The sequence below is a fragment of the Lepisosteus platostomus genome, chromosome 6, assembly GCF_059453375.1.
Source record: "Lepisosteus platostomus isolate fLepPlt1 chromosome 6, fLepPlt1.hap1, whole genome shotgun sequence".
Taxonomy (NCBI): Eukaryota; Metazoa; Chordata; class Actinopteri; order Semionotiformes; family Lepisosteidae; genus Lepisosteus; species Lepisosteus platostomus.
In genome coordinates, this window is record NC_142616.1 from 58,466,688 (window position 1) to 58,482,245 (window position 15,558).

The window sequence follows — 15,558 nt, forward strand, 5'->3', positions numbered from 1 at the left end:
CAATTTTATAGTAGAAAGGAGGAGAGGTATTTTACACTTTATATTTGGCTTGCAACATACAGAAAGCCTTTATAACCTGAAATATATAATGTCAGAACTGAGACTCATTGCTATGAGTGCTACTCATTGGCATGAACCAATGATCTATTGATGATTAAATGGCAGATTGCTTTCATATATACTTGTGGAAGCGTGCTTCAGTGCTAGTAAATGTCTATTTTCATAAAATGTTACTTTCAGGGTCTCATGGCAATAATATAACAAAGCTTACAAACAAAGAGGCTATTTAGCCTATCTGGCTTGTTTGGTTACAGGTAGAGTAATGATGAATACTGTAAAGCCTTTTTATTAATTTTTGTCAATCCATCCAATTTTGGAATTGCCAGAGCTGCCTTTTTCATGTCTTGGGTCACAACTAGGAATCCTACAGCCTCACACAGGAGAGAATGAGCATCTGTAGGCAGCCTCCTCTGATTTACCTCCCAGAATCCTAGTCACTCTGCTCCAACTGTGACAAGACAAGGTTTGAACCTGCAACACCTCGGTCACAGAGCTCCTTTGCTGGTTGAACCACTATGAGCATATATCTTAAACTCAAGTGACCCACTCTTCAACTTCAACAATTCAGCTGGAGCTCATATAATTCCCCCACCAAACACGCTACCTTCTGTTCGAAACTCAAAAGATTGAGCTCCCTTAATGTGTCTATTAAAATTCTCTTCACTATTTGTCTGGTTGCTCTCCTTTGCATTTTCTCTAGAGGTAGGATGCATCTTGCAAGCCAATGAGGAAAAATTAACTGTACTACAGTATACCTGTTAGACTTTAAAAATAACTTTAAAGTTATTTAACTATAAACTAGTTCTTTCAGTCGCTTAAATAGCATTCTGTTATTACATTTTTCTCAATATGTGCACCATACGTAACATTTTTATCTTCAAATAAAGTACTTGTATCTAATCTCCTCAAGAATAATGAGATTGCAGGTTTTAAACCTCTGCAAGCTATGATTCAAGTGGCTCCCTTTTTCTCTTCAGATGTAAGTATGAGAATTAAAGCTTTATAGATAAATCCATTCAATTAAAGCGTGGGGTCAGATGGGGCACACTTTTGTGCTTAAAGTAGCAACTTAATCCATTTAGCTCTGAGAACACTACAGAAGCAAAAACAAAAAATATTGCCACAATACCACCTTATAAAGTGTCTGAGGTAACCCAGAGAAAGCATGATCCCCTAATAAAATTAGCAAAAATTAAACACACTCCAGATGCATACTTGGCACCTAGAAAACAATCATGTGGCAAAAGAAACTTGCCAAGGAGAAAAGATGTTTCAAAATGAGAGAGATGGGCAGGCTGTTTGATACAAGAAGCATCAAATCATAAGAGGATCAGAATCAAATGCACTCACTGCAAAAGCGCAAAGAAATAAAGAGCAATGGCTTAGTCCAGATGAATCAAAAGTACCATGTTTGGATGAGACTAAATCAGAATCGAGAATAACAGCTTGTGTTGTCTGAGAACGGCCTCGAACAGCTGAGTGTGGGAGAGCCTGACAAGCCTCTTTAACACCAGCGACAGGAAACTGTGGGACCAAAGAACGGCGGGCCGTTCTACAGCGTCTGTTCACCCCCACGCAGCTCAAACATCCAGTCTCTCTTCAACCCTGGTGTCACAGGTTTCAGACGAATTTGGTGCACATTTAAGCGCAACATAAGGTCTGAATTGCACAAAGGTTAGAGGAGATTCAGACTGCTCTAGGAGCCGAGAGAGGGAGCTTTTCATCTTGCTTCAGATGTAAAAGAAAAGTTGAGTTACTTCATTTCAGTTTGGTTGTAGGGTCATTGCCAGGTTTAAGATCACCATTTACTGCTTTGGAACTGGGTATAAAGAACTGTAAATGACTGTGGACCCATATGGGTGTCTAGACCATAACATTACAAACCCTTCTCCTTTGCTGTAAATTGCCATTATAAACAGGGACTGTGGGACCATTTATGATGCAGTGATCCCTCAGTAAAGAGGATGAGCTCATCGACCATTATACCTTTGCGGACATCTAGAGCAGGGATGCGATAGTGGGGTGAGTCATCAGTGAAAACGCAATTTACCTACTTAAAAGTACTTTCGCTTTGTCATACTTTCCTTATGTTCAGGTTCAAGAAAAGGCTCCGGTAGAACAGTAGTGTTTTCACTCTCTTCTTCCCCTCAGGCAATCAGTATCCTTTAAGTACTGTAAGTGTGTGAAAGATAGGCCCCTTGCAGGCAGCAATGGATCAATTGGATAAGGATCTTTGGTGTTGAAGGAGACCAGGTATGGATTGGCATACAGTATCTGAGTTTGGGAAATCAGGACAGAGAGAAATGTGTTCTATTGCTCTGGTTAAGTTCATCCTTTACATTAAAATTAGTCCACTTAACTGTTACGGTGGATCACCTGTCTAGTCTGATGATGTGACACTGCCCTTAAACAGAAGATGTCAATATCTATTTGATGCAGAAGACTGTTACATGTACTTCTCATAAGTAGTGTTACGTCATTGTGGTATAGATTTCTGCTCACTGGGAATTAGTTTTCTTGTTCTTGCATGTCATATCCTGGCATTTTGATGATGATTTTTTCCAGCTCGGCAACTGCTTTAAGAGACAGCAATCCCCTTGCTTATCTGTACTGAGAAGTGAACAAGTCACAACTGCAGCTCCTGCCCCTATCTGATTCTGTGTAACAATACTCAACAATTTGTGCCTTTATTCCTTGATTAAGTTTCATCCCCCAGAGGGACATCCAATTAGATTTAAGAATAACTAGCATACAGGCATACTTATCTAATCTAAGTGCTTACTGTGCACTGAAAATTGATCTTCCTGTGTAAGAGACTTTCACATTTTGGGTGTTTTTGTCTGTATGTAACCTGTGATGGACTGGCGTCCCATCCAGGGTGTATCCTGCCTTGCGCCTACTGTCTGACAGGACAGGCTCTGGCTCCCTTTCAACCTTGTATTGCATAAAGCAGTTAGAAAATGGATGAATGGATAGAGTATGACTTTAAAATCTGGTAGTTTGATTGTATGACAGTGAATGCATTTCTTTTTTCCAGTACTTCAGGAAAAGAAATCTAAAACAGTCACACTCTGGAAGGAGTGAATTGTCCGAGGACACAGAAAGTATCTTTGGGGTGTACAATTAAGTAGCAAAAGAACTACATATGCTGAAGCATAGCAGAAACAGCATGCAAAATCAAGTAAAAATAACTGTGCACCCCTACAGTGTAAACAACTGCAAAATAGCATTCCCTCAAACCTGCTTGTTGGAAGCACATGGCAATTTTCTTCAATTTTATAGGCCAGCTACAGAGAGGATAAAATGTGTTTCTTTCTCCTCATACTCTGCTGTGACAATTGTGTGGTCAGCAGGAACAACGGTTTCGGGGAGGACTTTGCAAAAGTTGCAATGGAGACTGAATTTAAATTACACTGTAAGTTCTGTTTTCTTATTTTTTTACCCAAACTGTAGGGAGAACGTCTTCATACAAAATGCGTGATAATCCAGTGCATGAATACTGATCTATTCTACTTTCTAATTTCTCACAAACCCATCTTGAACCACTGAGATGTCAAGCTAGTGTTTAAGGAAAAGAGCAGATCTTCTAAAACAACCACCAAGGGCAAACAAAACAACATCCTTACAGTATATGTTCAAAAGCTTTTGCTAGCACATCTGGAACGGAATCTATGTCGAAACTCAAATAGCATAAAACAATCATAAAGGAGCATGAAATTTCAAAAGGGACAAATGCTACAAGAATCAGGCCTCCTCACCATCATGAACCCACTGACTCACTTACATAACAATCAGCTATGTGAATCACTGAAGGAATTGCTTTGTGGCTTCTCAAGAGTCGTATGATGCATGTGTAAATTGTCAAAATGCTTTGTCTCTCTCAAACGCTCGAATGTTCTGTAACAAGTATATCTGTCATTCCAGAAGGGAGATAAGAGAGTTGTTAGCGGTTATGCAGCTACGTTAAAGAACGTATCTAAAAGGAGAAAGGATGACTAAAAACAATGGTCTAATATAACGCAAAAAAAATATTTACAACAACAAATGAGCATATTTCTTTCCATTACTTGACCTCAAGCTTCCATTGTATGGAAGCTGGGCTGAAGTGGCAATTGTAGGTTCTTGATGCAGTGAGCATTTATGATCCAGTTATACGGAAAGTAAAACCCCACTCTCCAATTTCAAATCCAGAAGTGACCAAAACACAGAGGCTAGTTGCTAATGGGAACCACATACAGCCACATACAGCCCTTCACCCGCCCAATATCGACCTTTTTCAGGGGATGAAGGCTAACGATTGTGGCTCATCTAAAAGGGAGAGGCTGCTGTTTTTTTCCCCAGCTGACAGTGAAAGACTTACTGGGAGTAACCAGTGTATGAGAACCTCAGCTCTATCTCGTACAGCTAGATAAGAGAGTACTCTTAAAAATGGGCTCTAAAAGAAAGGAGGTTGAGAAAGAGGAATTTTTTTACTGTTGAATTTCGGTACATATACTCTGACACTTGAGCATGAACCTATTTCAAATGTCCCAGGCTTAAAGGGTTTCCCTAAACATTGAACACAGAAAGGAAACTATAAGAGCAAAACCCATAAAGTGAAATCTGAGTGTGCCAGGAGTGTTGCACTGGCACAGTAGCACAGGGGTCTTGGTATTGACACCCTTACCTTTTCCTCGTATCTTACAAAGGACGTCTTACAATGCTTTGAAGCACCAGACAGTGATGACTCCTGACAACGTATTTAAAAATAATTCACATGCACCACAGACAGATCTGCTAAGACTTCAAATCTAGGCCAATCAAGGTCAAAAGGTTTCCTCCAGTCCAGTACAGAGACATATGAGTGCTTGATATTAATGAAACATAAACCGCAAGAGGTTGAGTGTAATAGAGGTTGCTTTCCTCCTTTTATAATGTCACCTCTGGAGGCCTGTGTTAAATATTTGCCTCAGTACTCGATTGCAGTTTCTCATTCTAGCCAAGACAAAGCCGTAATAAAATCTCGAATAACACAGTGATCCAGACCAATGGATATCAACCTGGGGTCCATGTCCTCTGTGAACTCCCCAGAGGAACTGTTTGGGGTCCCAGAAAAGTGTAGTAACACATCAGCAGTTTTAGTCAATAATATGTTTTGCTCTCAGCAGAGGCGTGAATGACAGCTATTTCCATATGCTTGCTTTTAAATTCTTAGCATTTTAGAGTAGCTAATGGCAGATTTCAGTGGGTTGTTTAAACAGGCAAGTTTGAGAATGACAGTCCTCTAACTATATGAACCAGATTAACCTGGTGTCAGATCTTGGTGGGTAATCTGGTGAAGAAAGCACCCATTGTACCAAGAACATTGTACCAGTGATGTTAAATTTATTTCTATATTTTATGCAAAAAATGAGATATTATTGGTATGGTTTACCGTATTTTATTCTCAGACCTGCCATCTGTAAATAGCCTTCTAGTTACCTGGACATAATTCGTTCAACGAGGAATTCAAAATGCACAAGCATACTGTATCTCCTCTTTAGAAACACCAAATTGATGGAGTTGCCAGCAACTATTTAAATGATGTTTTGAAAGTGAAGCATATACTGGAGCCACATTATTTTCCAATAGGCTCGATGAATAAGGTATCTGGGGAGAAAACAAATGAGACACCAATGGCAGAATTACAATGGATCCCCTGTGTAAGGGCTGCCTGTTGAAAGTCAGCACTGAGGAAATGAACAGGAGATAACCATCACTGAGGGAAGACAAAAATCACCAAATGTTTCCCTTAAAGTGCACTGTAATATTCTGTATAGTGCACAATCTGAAAGGATACTTGTGTTTAGTTCACACTGATTTCCAACAGAATAGTGACACAAGAGAGTTATTAATGTGAAACAGTACAGTGTTTCCTACAAGCAGTGTGCATGATGAATATTAATACTGCTTTCCAAACCAAATCCTACAGAAAGGCAAGAATCCCAAGATTTTGGGTCCTTAATTTTTTTTAACAGGTGGGGCCTAATACATGTATTGCAACTAGATTGATGATAGCTCAAATCCTGGGTGCAGGATTCTACTGATGTACCCTTAAGAAGTTGGTTTGAATAATAAGAATAAAAATAAAAAGAGGAAAATGAACAACAGCTCAGGACTACAGCTGGGAAATTCTGACCTCAACAATATGCCAGATTTGTCCTGAACTGAAGCCACATTGATGGTCAAGTACTACAAGTAAAAAAATCAATATAGCAAGCATATGTACGTCTGATGTCAGCATTCATACACAGCAGCAAAGAGCATGCTACATCTCTTCAAGAGATACACTATACCTGCTTTCAGGCTGCATTGACTATTGCTAAAAGAACAGCTGGAAGCTGAACAACAGGGAGACTGCTCTAAGGTCTTCTTGTAATACAAATACAGCACTGGAAGGGTGTGAACATTGTTTTGAGAAACATGGACCCTGATAATATTTCTCAAATTACAGGAAATAACAGTAAGTAGTTTTTATATTTTGTGAAAAACAATTAAAAATGAAGAAATGTAAATGCAGCCATACTGTACACGTAAACAACATAACCATGATGAATACATGCATTAAATTAAACAAAAGACATTTCACAGTTCTGCACTTTACAGAAGTTTACAAGTTTTCACACCACACTGTTCTATATATGCGTTTATTATTGATGGATGCACAAGGAAGCTTCTACCACTCAGAAACACAAAAGACAATGTAGAGCTTGATCGCCACAGCTAACCGGGAGTGGAGTTCCTTACACAGTACATTCATCTTTGAAAATAAACCCGCCAATGGCACAAATACTGCGACAAAAATAGCTCTTCTTTCCAAACTTATGAAGCGACCTCCAAGCATCTCCTTACAAGAACAGAAATGCTTCTGCCAGAGACGGAACTCAGAGGTCAATTCTCTGTCTCCCAACAATTTCTCTGTCTTCCTCACTCTGTCAGCTTTGGCTCCTGGCCCCAGCAGATAGCCCATCGGACGACATTTTGCGGATGCATCACACAGCTGCTCCTACACAGCTACCTTCCAAGGAAATAGTTTTCAAAGCTCTTTAAGGTGACAGTTGCCGTCCATCCCTATCACATCTATGGGGTTGCTGACGGCCTAGGCTCTGGCTCCTGGCTGTGCTCAGATGCAGTGGTGTCTGCTGCAGAGAACAGGCTGTCTGATCCACTCTGACAGCACTAGGTGTTGTCACAGCTACTGTAACTGACAGGCTCCAACAGCTCCTAGCAAGCATACAACATCCCACACCCTGCTTTCCTGTTTTTTTTTTTTAATTTTATGATCTACAACATGAAGCACTGTCATTCAAGAAGAAACACGGTGATAACTTTGTAATCGTAAGATAAACCACAAAGCCTGTTATTTTAAAAGTTATACATAACTCTAAGAGCAATTTTATTTTCATCTTCTTAAGAATGTACCACTACTACACCGTATCCCCAATCTTTTTATTATATTACACAAGACTACAATCGACCAATGACATGGATAGTTAAAACAGCTGGTGTGCTAATTGACTAGAAAAATTGTCTGTTTTCAGACAGATGGTCAGGTTTAGCAAATATGACAGTCTGGGTTACACACTATAATAAATGTTTTATGAGGACAGTCCTTACAGGAAAAAGTCGAAGTACCCAATTATTAGAAGTGAAAAAGAAAATTGTTGACAGCTTTTTGACACCATATGTATTAAATTGCTTTCTATAGAGTATTTACAATTTAGGCCAACTAAAAACCCCCAAAAATCTTCATTTGTTTTACTTATGGCTGTTCCTCCAGACTGATCCCCAAAACTCAAGTGTTATTTGATTTTGTTTGTTATTAGAGGCCAAGCATTGTGAGCTTCTCTAAAACTAACCCGAGAGGGACAGAGTGAAAACACCTCGATAAAATGGAAAGCTCTTCTGATTTCACAGAGTGAAAATTCACTAAAATAACAACTACTGTATGATGTCATTTTCTCTATTCATACCTTATTTCCTCCCTCAAAAACAGATTTTCTGTCAGCAGCACTGACTAGAAGGGAGGTGGATGAGAAACGCATCTCTATTAACATTTGACAAAAGAGCAGGGGGGAAGCACAGTCTAGAGAGAGGAAAGGAAAATCACCAGAGCTGTTTCCCCGGGAGATCTTGCTGATAATTATGGTTCATTCCACCCACTAGTGGAGCTAGCAGGTCACCGCAGCTCATTCACAGAACACCGCTGAGAAGAAACAAACAACTGGAATAATAAATAAATAAAAGAATGACAGAAAAAAAGAAGCACCCAAAAGGCACCGCTAAAGTCCTCCCTTTCGTTATCCCATTTTGGCCAATCGCTGCATTCCAAATGCATCACAAGGCTCCTCCTCTCAAACTCTGAGCCTGCCTGTAAATAAGAGCTGAGTGTGAGAGAGAGAGCAAAACACAAGGAGAGTGAGAGAGAGGGAGAGAGGACCAATACAGCCAACGACAGAGAAAGAGAGAGAGGGAAGGGAAGGCAGAGAGACTCAACAAGAGATGAGATCGAGTAAGCACTTCGGAGTTGGGAAAACATCAGCAGGAGCTGTAAGAGAAGTCATACAGTCCCCGTACTTGGAAGGAGAGGGATTTTAGTCACTGCGTGAAGAATGTGATTAGCGGAGTTATATGAGGGACTTTTGTCTGGAGTCAGCTAATAATCTAAGAATTCGATGTCTGGAACTGGAATGAGGGGGTGTGTTGGTGCGTAATGGCGAGATGTGCGGGGGACTTGCTGATTGAAGACTGCCTGTGCTTGCACCCTCTCTGAAACAGCCTACTCCAGATCAAACTGCACTTTATTAAGCTCTTGTTCTTGCTCTGCAGCCGAAAACTGGATCTCCTTACTGTTGTTCTTCGGACTGCATGCACGCGTGTGCATTTGTGCGTGTTAACCAAAATGACAGGATGCTGACTTTTTTGCTCCAACTTGTGCTTCTTGCAGAGTCTGCGGCAGCTGGCTCTGCTTTGATTTAAAATCGCCAACCTGCCCTGAACAGGACGTCAGAACTGTAAGTCACTGCAGGGGGGACACATAAACTGTGAAGGTGGCTTCACCTGCGGTCATGGGGCTAAGGCAGTTGTTTCAGGTGGCTTGATTCCTAATTCCTGCAAGTGCTGTCTGGTTCTTAATATTTGAAATCTATTATTCTAGGGAATGATTGAAAAGCAACAAAAAAGACACTGAATTGGGCTGCGGTCTGAGGAAAAGACTGCCATAGTTTTTTGAGGTAGGGGACATAGAGTATACAAAGTCAGCTCCTAAAAGAAGCAATAGAACCATGGGGCTCTAGCAGCGAAGTAATTTTAAGCATGGTCAACAACACAGTCAGTGGTACATCGCAGTTAGAGTGTTGGTGGTGCAAAGGAAATCCAACTATAATATTTTTTTGGTGGGGCAACTTTCTGTAATCCTGAAGCCCTGCTCTACTTCTCTAATTTCAACATTTTAGTTAACATCAATTAGTAATTTTACACTTACTGTCTAATTCAGCTGAAAAAAAAAACATTACGGCACCCTAAGCAAAAAATTTTGAGGACTGCTTTAGGATTTTTAGGAGACAACCACATCTGAAACACTACTGAACGCCAGTATCACGCTCATGTGGTAGAATATTCCAAGAGCACAGGACTTAGCCTGCTCTCTCCATGTCCGGGAGCATCCTGAAGGAGCAATGATTTGTTCCCAGGGTCTGCCCAGCTCTCTTCTGCTGAGCTTACTCCTGCTGCATCTGGCTGGGGAGGGTGCCTCCACCAGCAGCTGTCCTCTTTCCTGCCTCTGCGCCTCGGACATCCTGAGCTGTGTGTCCCAAAACATGGATCGGATGCCCTCCAGCTTGCCCGTGTCAACTGCCACCCTGGATCTCAGTCACAACCGGATGGTCCACCTAGAAGATGGGGGATTCCTGGGACTGCCACGCTTGCACACCCTGAGGCTGGCCCACAACCGCTTGACACAGATCGCCCCGGGGGCCTTTCGCAATGCCAGCGGGCTTCGACACCTTGATCTCTCATCTAACGAGCTGCAAGTGGTGGAGCAGTACTACTTCCAGGAGTTGTGGGGCCTGGAAGAGCTCCTCCTTTTCAACAACCGCATCACCCGTGTGGAGAGCAAGGCGCTGACCAGCCTCCCCAACATGCACAAGGCCTACCTGAGCCTGAACCGCCTCACTGACTTTCCCTTCTTCTCCATCCAGAAACACAGCCACCCCTTCCTCACGACCCTGGACCTATCCTCCAACCGCATGTCAAAGCTGCCCCTGGAGGAAATTTCGGCCCTCCCGGCCTCGGTCCAGAAAGGCCTCTTCCTGCACAATAACACTCTCATCTGTGAGTGCGGCATGTATGGGATGTTTCGCCACTGGGAGCAGAAAGGGTTTATCTCAGTCAAGGACTTTCAGGAGGAGCACACCTGCCTGGTGTATGGTGAGCGGCGGGCATCAGTCCGCTTTTTCCGCCACACTCGCTTCTTTGAGAACTGCACCCTGAAAGCACAGGGGCTGCTGGGGGAGCCAGAGGCCAGCACGAAAGCTTTTGTTGGGGAACACGTGCTGCTGAATTGCCAGACATCCCTGCAAGGGCAGCACCTCTCCTATTTGTGGGTCTCCCCCCACAAGGAGTATATTGCTCCTCCCGGCAATAATAACACACTGCGCATGTTTGTCAATGGAAGCCTGGAGATCCGTGAGGCACAGGCTGAGGACTCAGGAGTGTATGTCTGCATGGCTCTAGACAGCCAGTTGCTGCGCAATGAGACATGGGAAGTGAATGTGACTGTGGCCCTAAGGCGTTACGATGCTGAGTCCTTCAACACGGGACTTACCACCCTGCTGGGTTGCGTGGTCAGCCTGGTGCTGGTGCTCATGTACCTCTACCTGACCCCCTGCCGATGCCCCTGTCGTAAGCACCTGCCTGCTGCCCCCAGTCCTGCCAATGAGTGCAGTGCCCAGTCCTCTATCCTCACTGCTACCCCACCTGCAACTACTGAGGGGCCAGGGCGAAAAGCCAGTGGGCACAAACATGTGGTCTTCCTGGAGCCCATCAAGGAGGCACAGAATGGGCGGCTGAGGGTGGCGCTGGGGCCAGAGCATCCCAAGATACAACACCTGCGAGGGGATACTGACTCTATAACCTCTGTATTCTCCGACACCCCCATTGTGCCCTAGCAAACCTGGGACTATCCCCCTTGGCTTAAGGGGTGAGCACCCCTATCCTAAAAGCCAGTCACCTCCTTCCTGTCAGATCTGCTTCAGAGCAGAAATCACTGTGTCCTGCCCTGGAAGGAACCGGATCCTCTCTGGGACACCTTGTTCACTGAGGAAGAATGTTTCACCAACAGCTCAGCTGGCTATTAACCAGGGCTGTGGACTTCTAAACTGCATGAAACTAGAACTGGAGATCTAGAGGAGATGTGCTTATAAGAAATGGTAGAGCTGACCTTCTTTAGCACTGCTTACGGCTGTAGTGAACAATAACTACTGATGCCTTGTTATAACAATTAACCCTTAAATGATAAACAATTAAGGACTACCTAATGCAAACCTGATGTCCGATTGAGCCAGTAACATCTCAGGTGTTTATAAGCAGACAACTACTATAAAGTATCTCCATCTGAATCCTTGATTAGGTCACCATGTAGACTACCTTTGAAAACAATAGACAAAAATAAAATACTTATACTGTAGTTTGAGTCCCAATATCATGAACTGAAGACAAAAAAACAAAGTTAAGATCTGTAATCTACCATGGGACTACAGAAGACTTCATCTGTATGCAGCTGGGACTACAACAACATTGACGGAAAGGCCTGATTATTAACTTGATCTCTTGGCCAATACGGAAAATTACAGTTCAGTAAACTGCATCACTTGACTTAAAGATTCTGTGAGCTAAGGAAAATTCAACTGCAGAAAACACAGAAAAGCAAGAAGAAGAGGAAATACAGAAGAAAGCTTTCCTTGTTGGAATACTATTTTCCTAATCTTCCCCCTTCTTAATCACTTAATAAATCATTCTGCTTTGACCCTTAAGGTAAATGTTGTCTTGTTATTGCTCGGAAACAACTGCATGTGTCTGTGTCAGTGAAAGCATGCAGAAACTGTCTGGGAAGTACATGTTAACACTGTCAGAATCTCCTGTGGGATTAAGGGTGACATCTGTCATTGAGGCTTGAACAACAGTGCAATGGCAAACTACTCATTAATCTGGATGAGGATTTTTTCTAGTGTTTTAATTTTAGTCTGTAAAGAGCTACACAAGTAACTCTTGTTACTAACCTAGAGTGGAGATATTACAGGAGAGTTGTGTGTCATTTATGTGACACACAACAAATTTTCATTTTAAAGCTTCTCAGTTCTGGCAATAGAGTCTAGCAATTGTATACACTGGTTGAAAATCTATTGCTACAAACTAACTTTAGCATCTTCTGTCTTTATATCGAGCCCCATGTCTTTTAAATAAGTTCTGTTGTCTTATGCATCTGTGACTGAAAATTTAATTTTAAATTTGTGATTATTGTCACACTTACGTGTAGGTGAAGTATCTCCGTACATAAACTAATCACCAGTAATACATGTAGAAAACAGTTAACCTGGTAGAAAGATACACTTACTAATGATTAATTGTACAGTTCTAAGTGAAGATATTTAGCATTTATAAATACTTTATTTAATGTTAACAACTTGTTTGTTATACACTTACAGTATGAAGTGCAATGAACATTTACTAAAGCAAAGTATTATCCTTTATCCTTTTTCCTAAAAACACATGCATGAATTAAAACACTCATTGAGACTGGGAGTGGGAGGGGGGGGGTAGGACAAAAGCTCTATAAATGTGTACGATATTTGAATTAATTAATTCACACAATAATTAATAATACAACAATATACTGTCCAAAATTCTGGCTTAGAATTTCTCATGACCCAGTACTCACAATTTCTTGAATAAATATACCAAATGTAAGACAAAACATTTACTATGTACGTTGGTTTTCCTAGCAGTTGGGAAATGTCCTGCTTGGAGTCTGAAGGCAGAGAGCAGGATGTGTATACAGTACCACTCATGAACAGTGGCAACAATTTCTTAGAGGTGACAATGACCTCACCAGTGACCATTTTATTTTGATCTGGGTCAATTCAATTTTTCCCCATTTGCTGTGCTGGTTATACTAAACTTATTACAGTCATGTTTTGTGGTACCTGTCAAAAGCCCTGTTTTGGTCTTTATCCTTGTTGTGCTGAAGGTGTCGGACCTTGGTACTGTTTTTAATGGGGAAGAAAAGGAGGATTCCAGTGAAGCATCACTTGAAATGAAAGAGCATAGTGTTTGGGAGTCGATGTGGCAGGTCTGTGTTGCGTCAGGAAGTGCGCTCCAGCCGAAGAAGGCGCAGAGCCAGCAGGCTGGCGGATGTCTCAGGCACAACCCACACACACTCTCACACAGGCATGAAGAGCAGCCTGTGGAGAGGGGAGGAGAGGGGGCGCCTCTCAGGGTACAGTGGAGAACACACACTGCCTGGTGCACAGTTAGGGTTGAGCAGTCTTAATTGTCTAATTAATCTGGCAGTGGAAAGACATTTTTGTGGCCATTATAAGCTCATCTATAACAAGAATGAAGCCACCCATCTCACTCAAGACATAGAGCTCTGAGCCAGTTTCGCCTTTATGAGTTATTTCCCTTAGCCATTCACAGCCTCCTTGTGAAGTACATTTCTTCCATTCCTTATCTTGTTTAATACAGAAAAGACTCAAGAGAAAAAAAAAGCTCAATTTTGTTTGATATCTTTATAGACTCCCATATACAAACATTAAAAGGCTCTTAATCCAACACTGTATTATCTTTATGAGAATCTGTAGCCATAGCCACAGTGATTGTGGGAGCTCTGGATGCATGTAACTCAATAGGAGGGTAGCTAATCTCTACTGCTGAGGTTTAAAGACAGAAACAAAAACATTGCCAGGATGAATTAAGACAATAAATAGTTAATAGTTGATAGGCAGGTCTCTCAAGGGTTGGGACACTGTATCTAACAGGAGAAAGCCTTGAAAATGAAGACAAGAAATGGTTAAATACAGTGTGGGTGACCATTTACTGTACAATATGACAAACTTTCAAATGAAAGTAGCATTTGTTTCAGTCTTGTATAGATTAAAGCACTTGATCTGCCTTTTCTTTTTATGTTGTCTGTAAGTACCTTTGCAAATACTTCAATATTGCAAATTAGGAAGTAGAATAAATTAATGTTGTATAAGCAGATGCCTAGGTAATAAAACATAAAATTACAGTATGTTACCAAAATTTCAAATGTACTGAGTCATCAATTACAAATATCAGCGTCCAACTGTGTACCCATTGGCTTTTGAGATGAAAAAAAACAGCTTCTTCAGCATACTGAAACACAGCTCCTGAATAGTCAAAGCTAAACAAAACATGAAACACAGTTTAGTACAAAGCCATGATTTAGTACGCTCCTGTTAAAAAATAGCTAATTTATATCAGAGACCTAATGACAGACAAAATAATGTCCTTTCCGTTTTTCACTGCTCTGCTGCTCTCCCATCTTCCTAGAATTTATCAGGTACATAGCATTTCTGACAGAACTGCTGAACACACACAATTCCTTTCACTACCAATGTTCACTGGTGCAACCCATTGTTACAAACCAAGGACTTGCATATAAATTACATAGAAAAACCATCCACCTCTCCATCTGGATCAGCCAAATCTGCTCCAACATCAGTAAACTCGCAATAAAACAATCATGAATCACAGCTGCAAACTACGGGCTGCCTCACTGGAGCTCGGAAAAAGACACTCAAATGTACAATAGGACTGGAGGAGAGGGAACATGTCCTCTCTTACTGTGTAGCACCTCAACAAGTCACCCAATCCCTAACAGCCACATGCACTGTCTTAATGAAAGCTAGCCAACAATGCATTCTCTTCTAGGCTCATTGACCACCAATAATAGATGTGCTGCCTTTTATAATCACCAATTCAGAAGAGGCTGCTTCACAGAGGTCTACTGTAAAGCTATGAATCTCTGTGTCACCCCAGTGTTTTGTGTTATTTCATATTTTTCTAATAATTTTTGCTTTTGCAATGCATTGAACCGAGAAGCACATGGCCAGTAAAAGACTGCAGCTATTATGTCCAAAGCCAAAATGTGTCATTCTGTTTGCCTGACCACCTTGAAAGCTTATTTTTGCATACCAGCTAATCTGCTAGCTGAAATTAGAAATGAGATTTATCCATTTTTCATGCATTATCAGGCTCCCGTTCCAGAAGGTACCTTCTGGTATACACCATTGAAAGTGTACCATAAAAGAGCATTTTTAGAAATATGTAATAAATGTGCTTGCATACAGTATGTGATACTAAATGAATGGCCAGCTTGAGTCCCCAGTGCAACCTTCACAGTTATGACTCCCAAATTACTTTCAAGTCTTTAGTTTTGAAAACTTTTGCTTGTGGGCC

The 15,558-nt window shown here is 41.5% G+C and overlaps 2 protein-coding genes across 3 annotated transcripts in view; one reads left to right on the forward strand and one right to left on the reverse strand.

The window, feature by feature from the left end:
- rnf123 (ring finger protein 123) overlaps positions 1-15,558 on the reverse strand; it is a 125,271-nt gene that overhangs the window by 30,434 nt on the left and 79,279 nt on the right. The gene's annotated exons all lie outside the window — the stretch shown is intronic.
- On the forward strand, positions 8,459-12,110 carry amigo3 (adhesion molecule with Ig like domain 3). 2 transcript variants are annotated; one of them, XM_088636637.1, is made up of 3 exons: positions 8,459-8,590; positions 9,026-9,092; positions 9,639-12,110. In XM_088636637.1, the coding sequence occupies exon 3, from the start codon at positions 9,756-9,758 to the stop codon at positions 11,244-11,246; it is 1,491 nt and encodes a 496-aa protein (XP_088492763.1). In that variant the 5' UTR covers positions 8,459-8,590; positions 9,026-9,092; positions 9,639-9,755; the 3' UTR covers positions 11,247-12,110. The 2 variants fall into 2 exon arrangements, with proteins under 2 accessions (XP_088492763.1, XP_088492762.1); XM_088636636.1 differs by having other exon boundaries at positions 8,478-8,628.